Here is a 26,009-nt window from a genome sequence, read left to right on the forward strand (position 1 = left end):
TTTGTGACAGTGTGTCACCTTTGTTAACGCCAACATCTTTAGTATCCTAGCCTGCATTATTGTGATCGCTATCCCAAGTGCTGCAAGGTCACCAACAAGAATTGACATCCATATCCTTCTCATGTTATGTCTACAAGTTGTTAAAATTTCCACTGATTCATCTTTTCTATTTTTTTCAATTTCACATTGATTTTCTTCATTTTTAACATGTTAAAAATTGACATCCAAGTGAAGAAGTCAATTTATAGATTCATTAACATTCGATGAATGTTAGGTCCCTATAATACTAGTGATTCCCCCATTACTATTGTCGTTGTATCCCTTATTGTTATTGTTGTGCCCCTATTGTTCCCATATTGTTATTATTGTGCCCCATAGAATCCCTCTATTGTTATTTTTGTGCCTTTATATTATTATTGTTAGGTTGGCTTGGTTATATTGTGACCCCTTAGACTCCTATATATAGAAAGGAGGTTTTGTCATTTGAATCATCAAAGAATTGTTCATTTGTGTAATGTAAAGGAGGTTGCCCCCTCGAAGAGGCTTATTTCTAAGGCGTTCATCTATCTTTTCTACCTTTTTGTGAGCTGGTTTCATAACATTTGGTATCAGAGCTTTGGATTCGAGGGTTTCATTGCTCCAAATAGGTCATCATAGCATTGTCGCTATAACTTTTTTTTGTGACGTTTTAGAAGCTAAAAAAAAAACCCATTTGAGAAGAAATCTCATTGAACCTTGGGTCCGAATTTCAAATCTTGTCTCGCTATATTTTCGGAGATATGATCTAAGGAAGTTAGGGTTTTTGCAAGCTCCAAATATTCATCTAAAACAGGTCATTGTGGAAATTTCACTATAATTATTTCCCTACGAAGTTTCGGAAGCTAAAAAAACCCATTTGAGAAGAAATCGTTCTGAATCTTGGCTCCGAATTTCAGATCCTATATCGCTATATTTTTGGAGATATAATATGAGGAAGTTAGGGTTTTCGCAGACCATCGCATGTGTAATCGATCTCCATGGTATCTCCTTTTGTCACACTTGACATATCAACCTCTAGACCATCTGCCTTTGGAAAATTTTCTTGGCCAAGATTGATATCATCTACTTTATTTAAATTTGGAGAACTATGAAAATCAACAATCTCTGGTTTCAACATATGTGTGCAGGCAACACTAATACTATCTTCTTCTAACCCATTCATAGCATTGAACACACTAGATTCTTCAGACACATTTGCGTAATTGATATCCCCACTATATACTTTTGGCATATTTTCCTGATGTATGACATTAGAAGTTCTTGAATAACATGTAATTCGGGATGTGGCCCAAAAACTAGGCTTATGATACTTTCTCTCTGTACCATATATTGATGGCCCTTCCAATTCTATGATATTAGATTTTTGCCCCATCATTTTTGTTACTCGATCAGGGGTTTCAATGTCGGTTGGGTTTGGATCATTGATAGGGTTTTTGGATGGAAACCCTTGACTGGTGCACTTGTCAGGATGCTCACTTCACCCAAAAACTCATTGTTTGGATATGTATTTTCAGGGTCGCTATCGACTACATGCGGTACCTATTCTTCATGCAATACCTATGTCATAGGCTCAAGCCCATGTTCCTCTTCACCTACTTCCCTGGTCACAAGGGAATATCTAATTAGTGTCTAAATTCTTTCAAAATCACCACTGTATTAGGAATTCCAACATTGGTCCTTGCTTGAATTAAGAATTCCATGCTTTTTATCACCTTCACAAACAAACTTGAAGATACTCTCTTCTGGACTAGTTCCATTTTTTTCAATCCAAGGAATGGATGCATTCTCCTTTATGCTGGTTTAATCATTCTTACATGGATTGGGAAATTTAGTAATTTCTTCTTCTTGTTCTTATGGTTCACCAAAAAATTGTTTGAACGCGAGGACATCTCAAATTTCTATAGGAAGAGAATAATACTCATTCAAGTTGGTGAGGATTACATCTACACTTTGCGAGTCACTTACGAAGACACACACTTGTCCTCAGAAGGAAAGTGGGTTGTCATATTCTCTTCATAATTCTTAACTATAGCTTGGTTCACAAAACTCACATATAGCTAAATTTTCTATCATGAAATTTGCAGAAGGGTTAGTAATCCAATAGGTTGGTAGGGAAACCAACCCTTATACCACAATAATATCCCCTACTAAATGATCCTGACCAAACTTGCAAAACTTTTGATTTTTATCTTTATATGTAAACAAATATCAAGCATTCCTAGCACATTTCATTAAATAGTTTACATACAACCAATATACCATAAACAAAAGTGTATAAATTTGATACAAATTGCAACCTCTCAAGATTTCAAATTGAAAAACAAGAGACACATTTCTACTCTATTTGTCTGTGAAATGGAAATCACAATTTAGAACAACATGCATAGACATGCAACAAGCAAAAACATAAATACATAGTGATTTCTAGGGGAACCCAACTGGGAAAAACCCCTCAAGCTTCTTTGCATTAACGAGTTGAATAAAGAAACTATTACAATTTCCCGCTCCAGCTTTGACCACAACTTGCAAAAGAATAACTATTCTCTCCGCTGAATGAGAAAATATAGCCAACACTTAGCTAATTATTTTCTCATCTAGCATCCTATTTCCTTGCATCCTATTTCCTTGCACAAATCTTGAGGAAATTAACCCCTAAAAGATAGGAATTCCCTCCAAATTTATTTTGCAATTCCCAAGGATTGATCTCTTGACTTCATGCAACACCTGTATACTCAGACTAGTATACAACTCATGTTACACTTCCTTGTCATCTCCACTTCAACTAAGGAACTCAAATTCCTTACATGCACTAGTTATTTTGGGATGATTGACCAATTAACTGAAAAATCTCTGAGTTAGAGTATTGTCTCGCTGTACAACTGACCTTCAACTGACTTTATCAATAATTAGAGGCCAATTAATTGAATACAACTAAAAATAATTGAACTAAATTGCTAAAATTTAGCAATCACACATGCATAACTAAACTCCAAGCCCTCTAACTCGAATTCATTGAACTAACTAAGTGAAAATAGACATGTCACACTAGTTAACTGCCTCCAAGTTGTCTTGCTGATGTGGAAATTCGAGTTTACTAAATTTGACTAAGGCTAAAGTCAAATTGAGCCTTTCTTGCTACATTTTTTTAACACTCCCTCTTAGCAAGAAAGGGATTTTTCGCCACCCTATCTTGCACTTGTGGAATTTAAATTTACATATTGACAATGCATTTGTCAATATTTCAACATCTTGCTCCTCAGTTGGAATGTATTGTAGCAATGATAATTCTCCTCTGCACATAGTCCCACAAATGCTAATACCAAATTTCAATGTGCTTTGACCTGTCATGAAATATCAGATTCTCAGAGAGCTTACTGAAACTCTGATTATCACAATATATCACCATCGGATCCATCTCCTATCTAAAAAGACCCACAAGTATTTTACTCATCCATATGGCCTCACATGCTACCTGACTTGCAACCATGTATTTAGCCTTTGGTGAACTCGGGGCCACAAACCTCTGCTACGGGCTGTAACAAGAAATAAATTTGGACCCAAAACTGAAGATGAAACATGAAGTACTTTTCATGTCTGATGGACTCCCTGCCCAAAATGCATCGGTGAAGCCTTAAAACTTCACTCCCTCTCTCCTCCTGTACCATAATCCCTACTCGATAGTGCATCTGAGGTACCGTAACACATGCTTTGCTGCCTTCCAATACAATTTGGTGGGCATCAACATAGCTTGACTAAATTGGCTTACTGCATAGCACACGTCGGGTCTTGTGTTCACAAGATACATCAACTACCCCACAAGCTTCCTGTAAATGGTAGAAACAACCTCTTCTCTTGAAGTGGGATTCTCCTTCCTCCAGTTTGTAACTAGAGGTGTGTCCATGGGCTTACAATTCTCCATGCAAAATATCTAAAGTATTTCAGAGGCATACTTCCCTTGAGACAAAAAAAATTCACCATCACCTTGCCATACTTCCATCCCAAGGAAGTAATGCATTAAGCCAATGTCTTTCATCTCAAATTCCCTTGCAAAATCCTCTTGGCAAGAGTGGATCAAGAGCTCATCACTTGTCAATATTAAATCATCAAAATACAAAACAAGAATAAGCAATTTACCATCTAACATAATGTGATAGAGGTTCGCATCTGCTTCACTTTTGGTGAAGCCCAATCCACTGAGATAACTGTCAATCCAAGTGTGCCATGCTTGGGGCGCCTATTTGATACCATACAATGCTCTTCCGAGTCTGCACACATGTGTCTCCCAATCATATGTCTCAATTCCTTCTGACTTCTCTATGTAAATGTCCTCATCAACAACACCGTTGAGAAAGGCAGTCTTCACATCCATATGGTGGGTTTTCCACCCCATCTATGCAGCCAATACTAGAATGGATATGATTGAGGAATATCTTGCAACTGGTGCAAAAGTTTACTCATAGTCCATTCCCTCTACTTGAGAGAATCCTTTGGCCACAAATATGGACTTGTACTTCTCGATGCTCCCATCACCTGCATGCTTCACTTTGTAGATCCATTTGGAACCAACCACTTATTTCCCTTATGGTCTCATCACCACCTCCCATACACTGTTCTTCACGATGGATTCATATTCTTCCACTATGGCATCAACCCAAACATGTTGAGAAACTACTTCCTCAAACAAATAAGGCTCTGCCTCAATGAGCTCAATCATGAGAGCCATGTAACCAATGTACCTATCAGGTGACCTCCTCTGTTTGCGCTGTGATGTAGGGGCTCCTACATTCTCCATATCATCATACAACAATCTATCAACTTCTTTGGTTCTCTTTCTCCCTTCTTTGGAACATTCTGGTTGAGTGGGTGTCTCCACTTTGCCTCTTGTCTGCTCCACTGCACGTGGTTGCTAAACAACCTCCTAAAAATCATCCTGAGGCTCCTCCTTTGGAGATGGAATCTCCTGCTCCGGTGGGATGCTCAACTCTCATTCCAGAGTGCATCTCATAGCCTTCCCCTGATCAAACTTGACATCTCTCCTCACAACTGTCATCCTCAGTGAAGGAAAATACACCCGGTAATTTTGTGGAGTTTCTGTGTATCCTACAAAAACTCCCAAATCCGTGGTAGGTTGAAGTTTCTTCCTCAAATCCTTGGAGACATGGCAATAAATTGAAGCTCCAAAAATTCTGAAATGAGACACATAAGGATTTCTCCCTGGGAAATCTTCCTCCGGTGTGACCATGCCAAGTATTCTATGAGGACTTCGATTATGCAAGTAGACTGTTATGTTTCATGCTTCTTCCCATATATGCAATGGCAACCCTTGATCATGCAATATGGCCCTTGCTTCTCCCGCTATGCTTCTATTCTTCCTCTTAGCTACCCCATTCAGCGGTGGGTTATGGGGTGCTATCAGTTTCCTTTGAATACCTTCTTTGGCACATAAATCGTTGAAGGCATGTGAATCAAATTCACCTCCATTGTCACTCATGAGAGCCTTCACCTTCTTCCCAGTATCTTTCTCAACCAATGCCTTCAATTCAACAAATTTTGAGAAAACTTCATCCTTCTTCTGCATGAAGAAGATGCAACATTTTCTAGAGAATTCATCAATAAAAATAACACAATACTTATGTTTTACAGTGGAGGTTGTGGAAAAGGGTCCAAAAACATCAGAGTGGACTCACTCCAAGATTGCATCTGCTCTGCTATCTCAACCATGGAAAGTGGATTTGACATATTTCCCCAATATGCAACCCTTGCAGACGTCTTGCTAGTCACGGGAGCCTTTTGGGAGACTTGTGGTAATTTGCTACATGATTTTTAAGGCACCATGGTGTAGATGACTTAATCTCTTGTGCCAAAGTTCTCCAACATCTCGACTCTGCACTTTTTTATCATTACTGCTCAATGCAGTGCAATCTCCCACTTCAAGTTTGTATGGGTTCTTCACACAAACCTCGATCTGCTTCACTTTCCCAGTAGTTATATGTCTCATAAAAGGTTTTCCCTTTATTAAAAATAACATCATAGCCACGATCATCCAATACCATTACAAATATTAGGTTCTTTAGCCAAGGTACACACATATCATCTTTGAGGCGAAGAGGAGAGGCTTTCTCCCTCTCAAAGGTGACAATACAAATTCCTGTAACACTGTACGTCCCATCATCCCCCATTTTTTATGCATCTGGAGATCCTTCCCCCCCAGGCTACTGAAAAACTCCTTGCACCCTGTCATATGGAACAAGGCACCAGAATTAAGGTACCACACACTCCCCATAACAGTGATGGCCATGCATGCTATTAGGGTGAAGTCTAATTTGAATTGTGAATCCAATGCTTCACTTCCTACTCCTCCTGAAGGCTTCTTGGTAGACTTCTTGTGCATACATTTTTTTGCATAGTTCTCGAATTCATGACAATGAAAGCATTTTATCTTACTCAGGTCTTTCTTCTTGCCATTATTTTGGCTGGATTTAGGTTTTCTCTGGGTTTTCTTCCCTTTTCCCTTCTTACCCTTTCCAACCAAGGCAAAATTCTCTTCATCCTCAGCTTTGGATGATGTTCCATCTCTGTTATTTATCCTGAACTCTTCTTGAACCAAATTAGACCACAAACTTTCCGAATTCGATAATTTTTCCCTTCCATTCACAAGGCCTTGGTAGCTGTGCCAAGATTTTGGAAGGCCTAGGAGAGTTAGGCTCACTAGGTCATCTTATGCAACATTCACCCAACCCCTCCAAGTTCATATTGAACTTGTCTAAACCTGGAGATATATTCTGGAATAATATCATTCTTTTGTATTCTTATGTTTTTAAGTTTGTCTTTCAGGGCCAATTTTCTATGGTCACTGCTATTTTCAAATAGCCCAATCAATCTCTTCCATATAGCAAATGGTGTCTCTTTTCCATGGAGATTTGAGATCACATGGTCTCTCACACCTTCCAGAAGAATTCTCCCAGCCTTTGCAACATCCTTCTTCAATTGGGCTAATTGTTGTGCATCAGATTATTGGGGTTTTGTAATGTCAGTTTTAACATATTCTAACACACCATTTTCATCGAGCACTGCTTCCATTCAATCCTTCGAGGCTATGAAATTCAAGCTACCCTCTATGGCATACTCCAATCTCAGTTCGTTGAAAGACATTCTCCCGACCTTGAAGAAAACCTGTTGCACTGAAGCTGATAAATAGAAATTTCTGAGAGACAAGTTTGAAATAATGTTTCTAATGTGATTTTAGTGCTCTAATACCATGTAGAAATTTGATATAAATTGCAATTGCTCAAGATTTCAAACTAAAAAACAAGAGACACAATTCTAATCTCTTGATCTGCGGAATGTAAATCACAATTTAGAACAACATGCATAGACATGCAACAATCAAAACCACAAATACAAAGTGATTTCTAAGGGAACCCAACTAGGAAAAACCCCTCAAGCCTCTTTGCATTTATTAGTTGAATATAGAAACTATTAAAATTTCTTGCTCCAACTTTGAGCAAAGCTTGCAAAAGAATAACCGTTCTCTTTGTTGAATGAGAAACTCTGGCAAAAAATTAGCCAATTATTTGCTCACCTAGCCTCCTATTTACTTGAGAAAATCTTGAGGAAATTAGACCCTAAAAGATAGGAATTTCCTCCAAATTGATTGTGCAATTCCCAAGGATTGATCTCCTTTCTTCATGCAACACGTGTACACTCACACTAGTATACAACTCATGTTACGCTGACTTGCCATCTCCACTTTAGCCGAGGAACTTGAATTCCTTGTGTGCACTACCTATTTTGGGCCGATTGATCATTTAACTGGAAAATATTTGAGTTAGATTGCTATCCCATTACACAACTGACTCTATCAATAGTTAGAGGTCAATTAACTGAATAAAATTGAAAATAACTGAACTAGATTGCTAAAATTTAGCAATAACACATGCATAACTGAACTCCAAGCCCTCTAACTCAAATTTACTGAGCTAACTAAGTGAAAATAGTCATGTCACACTAGTTAACTGCCTCCAAGTTGTCCTGCTAATGTGGAAATTTTATTTTACTCAATTTGACTAAGGATAAAGTCAAATTGAGCCTTTCTTACTACAATTTTTTTAACAAAAATTACCATGGTAACGATAATAACATAGCCAACACATAAAACTCTTACAACAACTTAACCAATTAAAAATGTTTATTAATATGCAAGGCATCCCCTCTAGATACACCAAAAAAATAGTTTATGGGAACGTGATTACTGCCCTCCTTCCTAACCTCCATGACTTGAAATTAGTGGCACAAACCTCCTTTTTTTTCCCATGAATTGCAGAATACCTCCAAGAATTTGGTAGAGAGACAGATCCTTTGCTTCAACGGCGAATACATATGAAATATTTGTGTGATCTTTCCACTCCAAATTGAATCTCACGTATTCCTAATGTGAGAAACCAAAACGATCTCTCTAACTTATTGGTTATAGAAATTAGCATGCCCTTATGGTTTTGTCCAAGGGTTTGAAGCCAACAACTTTCCAAAAGACAATAAGATAACCAAGCACGCCCTTACGGTTTCGTCCAAGGGTTTGAAGCCAACAACTTTCCAAAAAATAATACGATAATCAAGCACGCCCTTACGGTTTCATCCAAGGGTTTGAAGCCAACAACTTTCCGAAAAACAATAAGATAATCAAGCATGCCCCAAGAGTGAGCTCCAAAATTTCTTTTGTCATCAAAATACCATGGGTCACCAGAACACCATGGGTCTCTCTTTTATAATTTTTTTTTTCCCTTGGGGTCCTTTCTTTTACCTTTTCCTGCTCAACTAAATATAAAGTGACTTTATAAAGTTTTCCATTCTTTTTCTTCCATAGTCACTTAATAATACAATTTTAATTTAATTATTTATTGTCACATTTACATGTTTTTTTAGTCAAATGACATTTGATCAATTAAATTAATTGATCCCTATTTACCGACTATAGCCTACCACAATGAAATATGTTACTGAGACATTCTCTAGAAGTGGTCATTCATAAAGGGACATTACATAATGTTGTATTGTTTTTTTGAAGAAAAACCAAGAATTGATCAATCCTTAGATCACATGTGTGGATACTGTATAAGTTCAAGGAGGTCACACATGTTGCAACAAAGGAGTTTTAGATCACATGTGGGACAATAGGGTGTAATAGATTTGTATGTGGTTCCCGAATATGGACTCGAGTTACACCTGTGGCGTGATTTTGTAGTAGATAGGCTGCATGTGTGGAGTAGTGGGTTGTACGGGTGTCATACTGTCTATGAGAGAGAAGATTATACTTTTTCAAGGGAAGATTTGATAGGTTTCTACTTGCTATAATTTTTCCAGTAAAATTTCCAAGGCCATTTTCCGAGTAAGGGAGCCTTTGTAAGGTTGAAATAAATTTGAATGAAACATTGGATTTTGAGGGGAAGATCTCTAATGTATATTTGTGCATGAAATTTATTGTTTTTTTTGCTTCCTTTGAAATATAAAAAATAAATTTACGAGTTAAAATCCCAGTAGTATATTTTGTTCAACAAGCTGAAATATTAATTAAATAAGTGAGGAAATTTGTTGGGAAATAATTTACCTTTTACACGGGTTAGAAAATTAACAAAAACTTGAGTGCACCCAAGGGAGATGGGGAATGTTGATGCTGTAGGGTTGAATTGTGTAAGGTATGAATCTAACTATACCAATGAATATGCTCTAGGATGACTCAACAATTTTTCAAGGTCGGAGCCAAGCTAAATGCAGGTTGTCCATATAGAGGTGCTGGTGATAATAAGTTTAAGAAATGCAAGAGTATGGAAGATGTGGAAAAAAACTAGATGAAGGCATGCAATCGAATTTTACATTTTGTTGTGTAAATGACTCAAGTGCACTCAAGGGAAGATCATACCTCCCTTGCCATTGCTCTATTGGAATGTTTAGTTGTAGGGTTGAATTTTCCAAGGTATTAATCTAATTATGCCAATGAAGATGTCGTGGGATGAGTCAAAAAGTTTTCAAGGTTGGAGCCACAAGTAGTCCCTATAAAGACATTGGTGATGATAGGTGCGAGCACTACAAGAGTATGGAAGATGTGGAAAAGAATTGGATTAGGGTGTGTAATCTAATTTTTATTTTTTATTTTTGTGGAAATGTGTGTTATGACAATCTATGTGATGTGAACGTGCTTAATTAGGAACATGGGCATTCACTTTCCATGAATTTAACAATGAGATGCTTATTTATTTCCATTACTTTTTATTGTTTTTTTGTAAACATTGTAGAGCTCTTTGTATTTACTTTTGAGAAATTTTTTACAAGTCACCTGCCCGAGGGAAACCAGGTGACCATCGGTAAGCATTATATCCACTCCAAAATTTGAATAAGTTCATCAAAAACCACCTGCTTCTCGAGAGCTTATCTCGATTGTCTTTACAGAACATAACAAAATTGTTTACTGTCTGCATTTTAAAAACTTTCAAAAACAAGAAAAAACAAAGAAAAAACTAAACTAATCCTCATCAGAGGATGCTATCTGTACTAAAGCCTTCACATCGCGACTCGGCGCATTCACTCCAGGTCTGGGAAGCTCGCGACCCTGTGATAGTTTCCACTTTATCTCTGATAGAGTCTGCTCGATCTGACCCAATGCAAGGTTATTCTTGTAGGTTTGGATCTGTATTGTCGCAAGGTCTTTCAGAATTTCTGCCCAGACAGGGTCTGGTTCCTTACTCCTTTCCTGCTTATCCAAAACTTCCCCTGCCATATGTTCCTGATGAAGGGTCATGGCACGAGCTACGACGTGTTTCATGATCCAATATTGTTGCAGAGTCTTTTTGAAGAGCGATTGCCTGCCGTTTGAGGTTCCCAGGTCCTGCAGCATTCCTTCCCATTCATCCATGGGTAAGTCTTTGCATCTGAGGTTATTTCTCAAATCTCTCTCCCAGCTCCAGATTTGTTCTCTAACCTCCTTCGGGTTGCTTTCCATGTAGGAGTTGATGATTTTCTTCATTTGCTCACCGTCCATTTTCCTACCCTTTTTCTTCCCTGCACTACTGGTTCCTTCTTCTTTTTTAACGGTCCTCTTACTCTGCCTGGGAGCCATTCTTCCTTTTGTCTGCTCTTTAGCTCTCTTTGCCTGTAGCTGTTCGTTCTAGATTGCAGTTTCACCCTTTCCTGGAGCTAGACCTATCACAGAATGAGCACTAAAGTTAGTGTTATCAATTATATTTACATTTTTATCCCGGGTATTTCTCCCCCCCTCTTCTTAGTTTCGCTCCTGCAGTTTCCTTCCCCCTGAAGTTCCACCCTCTGGTCTCCTTCCCGTTTAGGCAGAACTATAGTTTCACTGGTTCTTTTGGTTTTGGGGTACCCTTGTTTACCCTGCCTTGCACTTTGCATGCTAAAATCCTTTTCATGAGTCAAGTGCTCAGTCTTTCTTAAGAGGTCGTATCTCTCGCTAATTTGGTGGCATGCCCCTTTCCCAAATTTGGATTTCTTAGTATTGTTAGCCATATCATGGCTGTTTACAGTTTCACCCCTCACCATGAGTTGCCACTCATTCCTCCCTGGCTCTTGGGTTTTCCCATCCCCTCTATCGTTGTTCAACATGACATGCAAGCTTCTTGGCCTATTATTTGCTAAGACATCAATTTTACTATGGGGGTTCTGCGAATTTGGGCCCTGCGCGCCCTTTCTCTCCCTCACTTTACCCTTACTTTTATCCTTCTTTCCGGCCTTGGCCCCCAGGGATTCTTCACTGTGAAATTATTTCTTTTCTCTACCATTTCTACCGTAATTTCTATTCTCAACCCATAGCTGCATAACATTTTTCATAGCTGCTCTATGACTCAGACTAGTTATTTCTTCATAGAATGGGGGAGGAAGTTTCACATACCCTTTTACCTTCCTTCGCTTTGCTATCTCCTTCGGCTCTCGCTTGCTGTCCGTTCTTCCGATTTCACCACCTTTCTCCTTGCTCGTCCGCATGCAAAATGATTGTTTTGCATTTTCCTTAGGCTTTATCCCTTTGTCATTTCCCCTTCGTAATTTTACTGCCAGCTGTCCTCCCTTCCCTCCTTCCTTGGCCCGCCTCCCTTCCCGCTTACCTTGGGATGCTACCCACCTATCATGTTTGCCATCCTTCATTGATTACTTTCCTCTCCTGGCTTCTCTTGCCGTCCGTTTGCTGACTCCACTTTGCCACTTGGCACTGGTTTGTTGCCCCTCCTCGGACTTGCTGTCCTACCCTCGCTTAGTCCGTGCCTTTCCATCTCTACCCCAGATCTCTCTGGGCCTGTCCTTCCTCTTCCCTCCTCCGTCATCCGATTCAGCTCTGTCCTTTTGTCTGTCCTTAGTTGTTCTATGTCTGACCTCTTCTGTCCCATTTGCATCTATCCTTGTCCTTCGTCACTCCCGTCAACTCCAATCGAATTCTCCAGATTCTCTCTTTGGCGCCTGCCTTCTTCTACTGCCTGAATCAATTGTCTCATTTCCTATTTCTGTTGGAGCTCTTCTGCGCCTGCGTCCAACTGCTGCTCTCTGTTCTGGCATCCACAGTTCGCAAGAAGGTCTGTCAGAGTGTTTCCTTTCCGCTTCACATGGGTCAGTATGGTATATGCTACCTTCCTTAATTGCTGGCTTATTTGGTTATTACCCATGCCGTCCGCTAACTTTTACTCAGTTTTTTGTCTGGTGCACCCTATTGGAGTTGTTTAACTGTGTCTATCACTAGCTTCAAGTCTCCTTCGATCTGCAGGCTTTGGTATCCTTCCCTGACCGCTATTGCTAATCCCCTGTTTAGCACATGGAATTTTTCCTCGTTGTTGGTATCAATTCCATATTTCATTGCATAGGCCCTTCTAATCTCCCCTTCGTTGTCTTTGAAAATCCCTCCTATTCCAGCCCCCCCGGGTTGCCTTTTGCCATGCCATCGAAGTTTAGCTTGGTGAAGCCCTATGGCGGGTTCCTATAGCTTTCTTCGGCTCTTTCATTGCATGCCTTGTATTCCTTCCCTATCCTGTTTGTGTTTTTTGCTTTGATTTGCAGGCAGTTCATAATGCGAGTCTTTGTTGCCTCCGTATTCCAATCTTCCTTGTTCCAATTTTTGAGGAGTACTGTTTCTCTTATGTTTTTCATGGTTTGACTCCATATTTCCTCTTTGGCTCTTTCATCTTCTCTAAATATCACCCTGTTTCTTGCTTTCAATAGGTTCCATAGGAGGAAACCGATGGAAAAATTCCAAGCACGGTTCATATTGTATTGTGGTACGACTTGCTGCTCCATTTCTCTATTGTTGTTCTTATACAACCTCTGTTCCTGTCAGTGGTCTCAAAGATCTGGTGGTGATTTTTCCATAGGTTGTTGCTGACGCTACAGGAATTTGCAACGTGCTCCATGGTTTCTTCTTGGTTTTGGCACAGGGCACAGCGCGAAGGTCCGTGCGTCCCCTTCCTTCTCAATTAGTCCCAAGTTAAGGCGCGCCCATGCAGTACTAACCAGGTAAAAAACGTCACTTTTGGCCAAGTTTTTAAATGCCATATTCTATCCCATTTTTTAATGTCTGGGTGTCCTGTTCTTCCTGCCTTTATATGATATCCTTCTGAGATAGTAAACATGCCTTTTATGTGTTTGCCCCATCTGATTATATCTGGTCCTTCTTTGATTGCAATTTTCCTTGTTTCCATTTCATTTTGGTAATTTATCCATTGTTCTGTTTCTATTGCTTCGGGTCAGTCACTTTTCATTTTCCATTTTCTCCAGTAACCATCCTATTCTAGTAACCAGTAATTTCTTACTGCATCTTCCGCCATTTGGGAGGTGTACTGTTGGATGTCTTGGAGCTGAGGTTCCTGATTCAGGGTTCCTCTCTACTGCCACGCTTCCTACCAAAAGTTTGCTTTGTCCCCCTCTCTAATTTCCCAAAAAACGTGTTCTCTTATTAGGTCCTTGTTAAGACTTGCAAGGTTCCAGATGGTTGAACCTTTCTTTTCTGATTGATTGCAGAGTTTGCCTTCAGGTGACCTTGCCATCTCGTATTTCTTGTCCCTTAACAATTTCCATAGATCTTCCCCTCCTTGAATCCACCTCCACCATAAAATTGCACCCATGACTTGGTTTAATATGTACGGAGCTCTTAGGCCTAAGCCCCCTTCTGTGACAGATTTGCTTAGTCATGTCCATGAGAGAAAAGCCCACTTTTTTGTTTTTCTTGTACCTTGCCATAGAATTTTTTTGAAAATTTCCACCATTTTTTGACATATAGTTTTAGGAATCGCTTGACTAGACATTTGGTAAATTGGTGTAGCTTGGAGTACCGCCTTTAGGAGGATGAGTCGACTCGGTATATTGAGCGTTCTAAACGTCCAATTGTCCATTCTTTTTTGGATTTTCCCTATCAAGCTTTTCCAGTTCCCTATTCTATTCTGCTTGTCACTCAGTTGTACTCCCAGGTATTTAGTTGGGAGCTTTCCAATTCTAAACCCCATTGTTCTGGCTAAGAATGCTTGAGCCACCATTGGAGTGTTAAAGAAGAATATCTTTGTTTTATCCTTATTTACCTTTCTTCCTGATGCGTTTGTGAATTCTGTAAGGATTTCCACTAGTTTCTTTGCTTCCTTAAGATTTGCTTGATTATACAACATTACATCATCTACAAATTGTTGATGTGTAATGGTTAATTCTTCCCCCCATAATCTGAGACCTTTAAGTTCCCCACTATTTACTCTTGCTTTTATTAATCTGCCTAAATCATCCGTAAACAAGAACGGTGACAGTGGGTCTCCCTGTCTGAGTCTGTGGGATGGTTTGAAGGTTTTTGTTGGTGTTCCATTCAGTAGTATGGACATACTTGGCATGGATATAATTGACATTGTCCATGTTATCCATCTGTCATCAAACCCATATGATTTTAGGATTCTTTGGAGGTATTCCCAGTTGAGTTTGTCGTAGGCTTTTGCTAAGTCAAGTTTGATTATCATTCCTTTATTTCTTCACTTTTTTAATGAATGTATTGCCTCTTGGGCAACTATGATCCCATCCACTATCTGCCTTCCTTTCACAAACCGTGTTTGTTCTTTTGCTATCAGTTCTAGAAGTATTGGTTGTAATATTTTTACCATTATGGTGGCTAGAATTTTATAGATTACATTGCATAGGGCTATTGATCTATAGCCATGAGGTTCATCAGCCTTTTCTACCTTTGGTATTAATGCTAGAAAAGTTGCATTCCATGCTAGGTGCATTATTTTATTACATCTTGATTCTTCCACTGTGTTCACAATGTCTTGTTTCATAAAGCTCCATGTTGCTTGAAAGAACTCTGCTGTAAATCCATCTGGGCCTGGGGCTTTGTTTTTGGCCATTTTCTTCACTGTATCCTCTACCTCTTTCTCAGTGATTACCCTTAGGAGGGCCATGTTTTGCTCCCTGTTTACCTTTTTTGGAATATATTAACTTATTTTTTCTATCTCCTCTTCTCTATTGCTTTGTGTCTCCGTCAAAATGCCTTTGAAGTGTTGTATCCATAAATTTTCCATTTCTTCTTTCTGGGTGACCCTGTTGCCTTGGTTAGTTTTTAGGGAGAAAATTCTATTCTACTGCCTGTGTTGCTGCATGGCTCTGTGGAAGAATTTTGTATTCCTTTCCCCTTCTTTCAGTCATTGTACTCTTGACTTTTGCCTCCATAGAATTTCCTCCTGTTTTCTTCTTTCTTCCAATCTGATACACACCCCTCCTTCTTCCTGCACTAGTTCCTTTGTTCTCCCTTCTTCTATTATTTTCTGTTGTATCCTTTTCATTTATGTTTGGAGCTTTTTTTGGTCTTGTTGAATATTGTAAAATTCTTCTCTGTTCCAGTTCTTTATTTTGCATTTTAACTCCTTTAATCTTAATTGGAGTGTATGCATCTTGTTTTTTCCTTTTATTTCCCTTTCACTGTCCTACCACCAGTTTTCCATTTTTTCTATGAGGGTTGGGTCCCATAGCCAAAAGGCTTCAAACCTGAATGGTTTGTGCTGATTTTGTTTATTCATGGCAATTTCAAGTTTTATTGACCAATGGTCTGATCCTTGGCATGGTAGGATAGTTGTTTCATAGAGTATGTCTTTCCCCAGGAAGTGTTTCGTTTCTAGGAATCTATCCAGTCTGGAGGCTATCTGCCTGCTGCCTCCTCTTCTGTTATTCTAGGTATATTTTCCATTAATGGTGTTTATATTAATCATTTTTAAGGCTGCCTGGGTTTCCTTGAATCTTTCCATGTTTGCATCCTCCCGTTGCAGTCCTCCCTTCTTTTCTTCAGTAGAGGTGATCATAATGAAATCTCCTGCTATCACCCACAACTGTTATGTGTGCAGGCTTCCCGACCGTTGCAACTGTGTTAGGAAGGCCTCTCTTTCCATTGGTATATGAGGCCCATAAACCGCCGAAACTAGGAACCACTCTCTTTGTCCTATCATTCTGAATCTCCCTGAGAGGATCCTCTTCATTCCTATCCAATGGTCTACAATGACTTCTGTAGGGTTCCACAAGATTGCAATACCCCCTGCACTCCCTTTTGCATCCAGCAACATGCATTCATAGGTGGGCTTGATTTTTTTAAGAATCTCCTCCATTTTTTCCCTCGTTATTTTTGTTTCTTGAAGCATCATGATTTGGGGTTTTTCTTTTTTAATCCTTTCTGCCAGGTACCTTTGCTTACCCTTGCTGTTAAGCCCCCTAATATTCCAAGATGTAATTATCATTGAGAAGGTGGGGTGGTTTGGTGGAAGACCGCTGAGAGCGGTACTACTCTTCCGGTATTAACTAACATTTCTCCCATTACTTGTATTGACTCCTGGAGATTCTTTCTTTCTCGTTTTTTCCCTCCTCTTCCTTTACTTTTTTGTTCTTGGCTGTTGCCAGGTTGTATTCCTAACTGCTCTTTCATGCCTATGGTTCCTTGCTCCTATTTTTCTTTATATTTATGGAAGATTTCCTTGTATATTTTTTTGTACTCTTCTGGGATGAACCTCTCATCCAGATTCCTCCACTTGTCCAGTGGTTTCCTCAAAATTTCTTCTTCTGTTTTTGGGTCTTCCCCTTTGCTCATATCTATTTCCATTACTTCATTTTCATGTTTATCCTCCTTTTCTTTTCTCCCATTTTCCCTTGTTTCTCGTTGGGCTTTTTGTTTGGTGCTGTTTGTGTCTTGATTTATTCTGCCTTCTTGTTCTGTTCCATTACTTTTTATTGTTGCATCTATGCATGCATTTGCATTGTTTTGGGTCTCTTTTGGAAGTCATTTATGTCATGTTATGACAAAATTGTGAAGGCCAAATTGTAATGGGTTGTTATTGGTTACTTATTTTATGGGTGGGAGTGGATGGAAAGAGACAACACACATGAACACACACTAAAGATTTAGCGAGAGCAAGGGTAGGGAACATGTTGATCACAACTCTACCAAATTATTTGATGTAAAGAATATTCACCATTTATTAGAATCCTAAAGATGTAGAAAAAAAGAGGAAATTTCGAAGAAGAGAAAATATGAAAAACATGCAAAAAAGAAGAAGGAAAGAAGCAATTTGTTGAGATGAAAAACATATCCATATTTGTAGGAGTGCACACATAGTAGGAAAGAAAGATAGACTTAAGGAAATTTATTATTCTTTAAACATTGTTTTTCTTTGAAGGTTTTCTATATACAAAGGGAAAAATACATGTGAGGCCTTTTGGTGTTTTATTTCTGATGAGTAGTGGACTATTTAAAATTTTATTGGAGAATAACTGGCATACCCTAAAGTAGGGGAAAGAGACTATTGAAAAAAATATGTAGCATATGTTTTTCTTACCATTATACTTTAATGGGGGAATAAATGTTGAAACAAAGATAACATGGAGAAGTGAATGGAGTAATAATATTTTCCAAGTATATAATAAAGACAAAAAATGTTACATGCGTAGACTTTTTAATTCTAGGTGTTGTCAAGCGCTATTTGTTACCCACATATCAAATAATAATTTGTTTTGAAATTGAAATAAAGAAGACAACTTCTATTCTCATCACTAAGTACAAGTAAATACAAGACCATTTCATTGATGTCATTTAGAATTAAATTTACATTAATTATTTGTAATATAAACTATATATATCTTCTTGCGTTTTACTATAATTACCTTGGTAAATACAAATACTAGAGCATAAAACATTTATGCATATACTGCAAGCAACAATTATATTTGCACATGATCAATTATATCATTTGATCAAACATTGCAGTATAGAATTATGTTCAAAACATAGAAGACACTACATTTTTTGACCTTTCCCTATGACATTAAAGAATTTTAGGGGTGGTGGAATAGGCATCTTTAGTTTTCTTTTCTTTTATTTCCAAGTATTAGCCTTTCTGTTACGTTGCTAGGAGTTGATAGAGGTGCGTTATTATTAGTATTAGTAGAATTTACACCATTCATAACATGTAGGGCTCATTCTACATACATGTGGGTGGGTTGTTATCTTCAAAATGCATGGCAGTAGGGTAGGTAAAAGGAAGTTGGGAAACATTGATGCCTGAGAACTAGAGATGGGTATTAATATTTAGTAGTTGTATTAATAGCGGATGAAGCTATTGATTCGATTGATCAAGATCAGATTTTTGGTGATAGAACGAGAAGGAAAGAGGGCCAAATGTTTCGTTATAAAATGGAAAAGAAAGGGGATGCACATTTCACATAAATCCCCTATTTCTCTTATGTGGGCCTTGGATGGTAGTGGGAAAACACCATCAGCCCACCTATCAACCTCATGAATCCACCTATTAACCTCATAGTGATAGAATGTCAAACTCCTTTCCAAGGATGCAAATTTTAACTATTTGTGCAAAAGATTATAGCTGCAATTATACTTTTTTTTTTTCTACAACAAGACATAGGTAGTCTATTTCAGTTTTGCATGGAATTTGTTAAAAAACGTTGATGCAATGCATTTCCCTTCTATAGTTGTGGTGCATGACATTGTTGTGAAGGTGTATCATTTGGATTTGAAGCATGCAATATGTATTTTACTACTTTTGACATCAATGACATCAAAGATAAAGACATTGATGAAGGTGGTAGATTAATGTTTAAAATAACTTTGATTTTTATTGCCCACACATTTAGGAATAGATTCAAAGATTTAATAGGAGAAAAGTTTTGGAGTGTTTCATTTGTTTCTAATGTTTTTTTTTTTCACATAATCGCTTACATATTTGATCAATTTTGGGTCACCAATAATCGTTAATGTTAAAGTTTGTTCTTGCATTTCACGAACTCTCAAAAACAATGAGAAAATATGTTAAAACAATGTACAATTAAAACTTTAATTATTGATCACATGTTAGGGAGATTAAAATATGGCTATTTTTTGTAATTTGGAATGACAAATAGTAGAGGAAAAATCAAGGGAATAGTTATATATAATACAAGTTATTTTGATTAGTGGAAAGAAAGTAGTTTGAAGACATGCTTGCTATTTTGGATACATTTACAAATGAAGTTTTGCAGTGGAACTAAAGGTCCATTTTTCACTTGACATGATGTGAAATAGCACCTAAGAATTGAAGCCAATAAGTTTCTCTTGTAAGATAGGAGAACATAATAACATAGTAGTCTAACTATTATACATTCTTCCCCACGCCCCAGCCGCACACCGCCCCCCCCCGCCACCTTCCCCCTTTCTTGAGTATCTTTTCCGATTAATTTTGCTCAAAATCTAATAGAGATTTTTTGGAATCTTAAGTTTAAGTTGTGTAATTTGCAGAAATCAAGTGCCCGAGGGGTTTTCCAAGGCACTGAATCCATCTATCCATTCAAAAATGCATTTTAAACAACTAAAATGAATAATTTGACAAAAAATTACATTACTAGATTTTTTTTTTTCTTTTCACCAAAACGGGTATGTTTTATTAATATGAGAAATAGATTGGGCTCACGTCATCGCATCCATCTTTACATTACATCCATTTCTGTTTCTTATGCTGATTCTATGTTCAGGAACCTCATGGATTACATGGATGATAAGAGCTTTCGCCATTTATGAGGAGTTGCCCTTTCCCCAGCTTGCAGCCTTTGTTTGCCATCAAGTCTGCTTCACTATTCAGGCTTCTGAGAATGTGAAAGAATTTGTAGGAGGCAAAGTCGAGCAGGACGCTCTTTAGTCTGTTTAGAGATTTATTGAGGCCTGCATTGTTGAACAGATTGCCCGTATTTAAATTCTTTATTAAGATCTCTGAGTCTCCAAATGCTTGGAATTCTTTGTCCCTTCTGTCTCTAGCTATTTGACAAGCTATAAGGAGGGCCTGGATCTCTGCCTGATTGTTGGTTTTCTGCCCAATGCCCCAGTAAAAACTATCCCTTTTAGTGCCATCTGGGGCATAGATGACCCCTCCGGCTCCTGTTGTCCCGGGGTTGCCTTTGGAGGCTCCGTAAAAAAAATCGTGGTTATTTTTTGTTGCCGCCACCATTCATGGAAATTGGATTCGGAGTCCCTTCTACGCCATTTCGGGTTCACTGAATGTCGAGCTGTTAGCTACTTTCAAGGTTGAGGGGATAGGGGGCCCAACCACCTCTCTTCTTCAGGGAGGAGCAGGGAGTATTCTCGGGAATGTTGCTGGGATAGCTTTGATTCCAAGAATCGAAAAGATCAACAACAGAATTATAAGAGGGGGCTGGGATATGTAGCTCTTGAAGAATGAGACCCCAAACTTCTTTGGCAAATTGGCATTCCATAAAGAGATGTTGGGCTGTTTCTGAGCTCCTTCTACACAGCTCGCATTTGTGCGGCCCTGCTATGCTTTTCTTCATCAAATTGTCTCCAGTTAGCAACTTGTTGTGCACCAGCGTCCAGTACATTACTAGATTTTAACAAAATAGACCAAACCTTTTAATAATTAGACTATTTAAAAAATAATAGATAAAAAAATTTGAAACCACCTAAGAAAATCATTATTGCATTAATGTACTAGGAAAAATATAATAGGTATAAATGAAATGCAAGAAGAATAAATGCGTGAACAAAGTAATAAATACATTTAAATTGAGGTGCCAATATATTTGTTGAAGTATGTGACGGTTTGAACAACAATACTTTTTGTACTGTGAAAGAATTAAAAAGGGTCTCAACATGAGCTCGTAATAGAATAAATATGAAATATAAATTTGAAAGTATATTTTAATTAAAAAAAATAAATTGCATTTTAATAATATGTTAAATATTTGTATTATATTAAAAGTAGAAGATATAAGTATACAAAAAAAGATTAATATTATTTAAAATGAATTTCAGAATTCAAAATATATATTTACTAGTTCAATCATATAAATTAAATGACTAGTAAATCTTGATATGCATCAATTCATAATAAACATCAAAAAACTTATTTTATTATACATCTCAAGTAGCTAAAATAAAAAAGAAATGATGAGAATTAACAAAATTATACTTTTATTTAAAAATAATAATGATATTTATTAATGATAAAAATAATTAATATATAAGGTAAACATATATATGTTTTTAAAAATATGTAACAAGATTCTCAACCATGGAGATTCACCTCCACTATTGATTTGTAAATAGGCTTTGTTATAATACCAAGGGCCAATATCATGGCTTATAAATACCACATGCCTAAAAAAGCATAACCCTTTTTATGTGACACTGGTTCATACACCATTTTTTTAATTAATGAGTTTAGTTATAATGAGAAAACAAACATAACTACTTTGAAAATAAATATATGTATACTATTGTGAATATTCTAGAATATTATATGGAGGTTAAATTCCTACTATCCGCTAATAATTATTGATAATAAATTAAAATTGTGGAAGCCCTATTCCAAAATAGACATTTTAGATTTACTTTGAGATAAGTTTATAATTTTTTAAAAATAAATATTATGATATGAAGTACAATGGCAAGTTGATTGCTTGTATAATAAACTATGCAATGAAATATAAATAATCTAATAGCTTTTGCAAATGTGTTATTAGGAATCATAAGAGTACAGTCTTTTGTGCAAGGAGGCATGCAAATGTGTTATTAGGAATCATGAGAATACATTTTTTTGTGCAAGGAGGCACTCTACAACCGGGAATGGGGGATGTTGTAGTGTCTATAAATGAACATAAACATTTTAATGTCGTCTCAATAAAATTTTAGGATAGAGGAAATGTTGTAATGTTCGTAAATGAGTGTAAACAATCAAATGATGACTCAATACAAATTTCTTTCAAAGATTATATATGTCCATATTATGTTTAGAATTCCATATGACAATTATTTTTATCATATGGATTAATATAAATAAATAAATATATACTCATATCAATAAATATAGTTACCTAGAAATTACTACTTATCATTATTTATGCAAGTCTTTCTCTCAAAATAAGTAGGATTCCCATGTAATTAAGCATACTTACCAAGAGTTACTACCCTCCATTATTTAGGTATCTCTTAACACAAAAATTAGAAGTAAGAATTTCATGGTTGCTTCACTTAACATCTCTTTTAACAAAATATATATGTGTGTGTGTGAGTATGATATATTATTATTTATTCATTTATGTAATTAAAGTACAAATAAATGATTATTCACACTTATCAATATATTAATAATTACATTATATAATGATTATTTTATAACTGTTATAACATTATAATTATTTATGATATTATGATAATCAATTTAATATAATAAATATATCTTACATTATATTATGTTAGATGTCTTACATTCTAATAAGTTATTTAAGTGAGATAAGATTGCTATGTCTTGAGATGAAGGCGATGCAAACATGGATATTTTAAATAATTGGTTGTTTATTTAGGACAAGTTCACCGTCTCCATGGCGACCTATAGTAATATGTTTTGTAGTAGATGTCTACCTGCTATGAGATCTGTAGGTTAGACATGAAAAAAATCATATATTATTGATAATTGTTTATTTAGGACAAGTTCAACGTCTCCATGGTGACCTATAGTAATATGTTTTGTAGTAGGTGTCTACCTTCTGTAGGTTAGATATGGAAAATATCATATATTATTGATAAACACACTTAACGGGTTTGATACCCTCATCATAAAATTCATGAAGAGTTTTTCAGGAATAAACTTCCAAATGATAGGAAAAAAAGTAAAAGCATAGGTGACCCATGACTACAAGTTTAGATATATAAATAATATATATATATATAATATAATTGGGTTTAATATTAATATATTAATATTATTATATTAATTATAATATTATGTTTAATAACTAAAATAATATATTATTAACATGAATATAGTACTATGTTTAATAGATTATAATATATATTAATACATTAGGGTAAATAAAGAAAGAAATATAATATAATATAATAATGCAAAAAATAATATTATAATATAATATTATATTAGACATATTATTAAAATACTACAATGTTAAACATAATAGTGTAACATTTAAAAATAAATTATTACATATTTTTTAACATAATATTATATAATATATGTTTAATATTATGTAACATTAAACATTTTTTTTTTAACAAGGTCGGATAGTTTATATATTACCAAAATCTTTGATGGAGCAAGCTCCTATTACGTAGATTGTATCATGAAAAACCTCAAAGCCATGAGATGAGAACACAGTCTCTTCTCCTCGACCTTGAATTCAAGACTTCCTGAGTTTTTATGTGGATTCTAATGTACTGTCTAACGAACTGACCTACTAAAAATAAAAATTTACAAGTCATGAGCTCTGTGATAGATGTTCAAAGCTTAAAGACTGAATGCTCCTGACTTGACTTGTTCCTCTTAACAAAAAACGTCCAAGTTCTCTCCTTCGTTGGATACCATGTGATTTGTATGCTTGTTCTTCCCATGTCTCTGCTTTCTGCTCCAGGTTTTGCTGTATATCTTTGGCTTTGGGTTGCCTGAGATGCTTCTTCTTTTGCTGCGGATGTCCACTTTCCTTTTTGCATAAACGGGGACCCTTGGGAGAGTCAACGGATGAGGATGTCAGAGGATTAGCCGCCTAGGTTAAGACACAGAGGTTGGGATTAGAGGCTATGTGGAAGGGATAAACCAGTGGCGCTGAAGGCTGGAGGATCCTTCGCGACCATCAATGGCTGAGATTGACGGTCAACGGGCGTGAACAAGTCCACAAGTTAACTGGGCAAAAAAGCAGTATTAAACGCGGAGGTGGTATATCAGACAGGATAAAAACCGTAAGCGGTAAAAGGGAGGGGTCGCCTGATTCCATTGATCGGGCGACACGTAGCATTAGAGGAGAGAGAAAATACTGCTTTTCGGGCGGGTAAACTCCGTGCTTGTTGACTGCCCGAAATCGGTGAGAGTCGTCCGATCCTATGTGTACAGATCGACGGTTAGGGTGGTTCGCGCAGATTTGGATGGTCGGGCTGAATAGTGACCGTCGGATCAGGCTCCCGATCAACGGTCCTGATTTGATCGGAAGTGCGGGCCCGATGGTAGATATAGAAGCAAATGAAAGGTTTGTTGAAATCCACTGAGGTGCAGGTGAAAAGAAGGGTGGAGGCTTAAGCTGAGGTCTGCACACTGTGAAGAGGAAACACTGCTGGCAATGAGATAGAACGGGGGTGTCTTGGAGACCAAAGAATCACTATAATAACATGAAAAAGGGAATTTCCTCGCTAAGATTGTGACTGCAATTTTTATGAATGTACCCTCTGTTCTTATTGTGCTTTATCTCAGCCTGAAACCTGCCTTCAATGAGATAGATTGCAATGTAGTTCTTGTGACTTGGATCCATGCTTTCCTTCCTGCTGTTGTTTGTGTGAAAGCCTGAAGTTTCATGCTTTTTCCTTTGCTTTCCCATGTTTTCCTGGCTGTTGCTGCGGTACTGTGTCCTTTGTTGATTTGTAGCTGTTGTTTTTTGATTTATTGCTTTTCTCATTGTGATTTTCCTTTGGATTTGGTTAACTTTAAACATAAGGCTTTTGCTGGTTATTAAGGAACTGAGCTATGGTATTCCTCCTAGTTTTCACGAACAAGCCCTTCATTTTTTTTCACTGCTTGGTTTGCAAAGTAATTTGCCTGTTGATTGTGACTTCTCAAAACATGTCTTAGGTTACATTGCCAAAACCTTCCAAGCTCTTCCGATTCTTCTAAATATTCTGTTCATGTACTCATTGCTTGTTTTTTTGTTTCTTTCCATTGCCTCTATTATTATGGTTGAATCTCCTATGATGATGGGGTTTTGAATTTTTCTTTTTTTAATTATTCTTGTTCCCATCAAAAAACTGTAAGCTTCTGCCTTGTTATTTTAAATTTGTCCCAAGCCCCATTCATAAGTGACACTTTCTTTCCCATCAGGATTGAGGATTATTCCTCCCGCCCCTGCCTTTCTAGGATTATGCTTTGAAGCCGCATCAAAGTATAGACAGTGTCTATTTGGTTTTTCCTCCAATTTATCAGTTACTCTTCTCTCATTCTTATTTTCCATGTACCTCCTGTGCTTATCTTCTTCTCTTCTCTTTGCCCGTTATTATTTATTATGGCTTTGCTTATCCAATCCCGCTCTTCCTGTTGAAGGATTTGGTTGTCTGTTGGAGTTGTTCCTTTGACATTGAGTATTTTAGAGGTTAGACCCCAAGTTTTTGAAAGGGTCTTCCCTATCCTTGGAATTTGATTTTTGAAAATGCACTTGTTTCTTGTCAACCAAATTTGCCAACATAGAACCACTGGAATACATTTCCATATCCTCTGAATTATGGGATTTTTCTTTGTTGTGTATGGGTAGGCTTTCTCAAAGGTTGAAGGAAATATGGCAAGGGATTTTCGAAATTTATTCTTATTTCCAAAGGACTTATCATCTGTTTCCAACATTCTTTGGCGAAGATACATTCTTGGAAAAGATGCTGAATATTTTCTTCAACTTGCATGCATAATGGGCACCGTGTTGGACCT

At 37.1% G+C, this 26,009-nt stretch overlaps 1 protein-coding gene across 1 annotated transcript in view; it reads right to left on the minus strand.

The window, feature by feature from the left end:
- Positions 1–12,462: 12,462 nt before the first annotated feature.
- The window catches only part of LOC149222175 (uncharacterized), a 41,373-nt gene continuing 27,826 nt past the window's right edge, over positions 12,463–26,009 (minus strand). The window contains exon 4 of the mRNA XM_089387523.1: positions 12,463–12,585. Coding sequence (XP_089243649.1) covers positions 12,463–12,585 — 123 coding nt within the window. The remainder of the gene's footprint in view (positions 12,586–26,009) is intronic.

Source organism: Pinus tabuliformis, chromosome Q (assembly GCF_031772625.1).
Source record: "Pinus tabuliformis cultivar Carrire ecotype Pingquan chromosome Q, CPIR1, whole genome shotgun sequence".
NCBI classification, from domain to species: Eukaryota; Viridiplantae; Streptophyta; class Pinopsida; order Pinales; family Pinaceae; genus Pinus; species Pinus tabuliformis.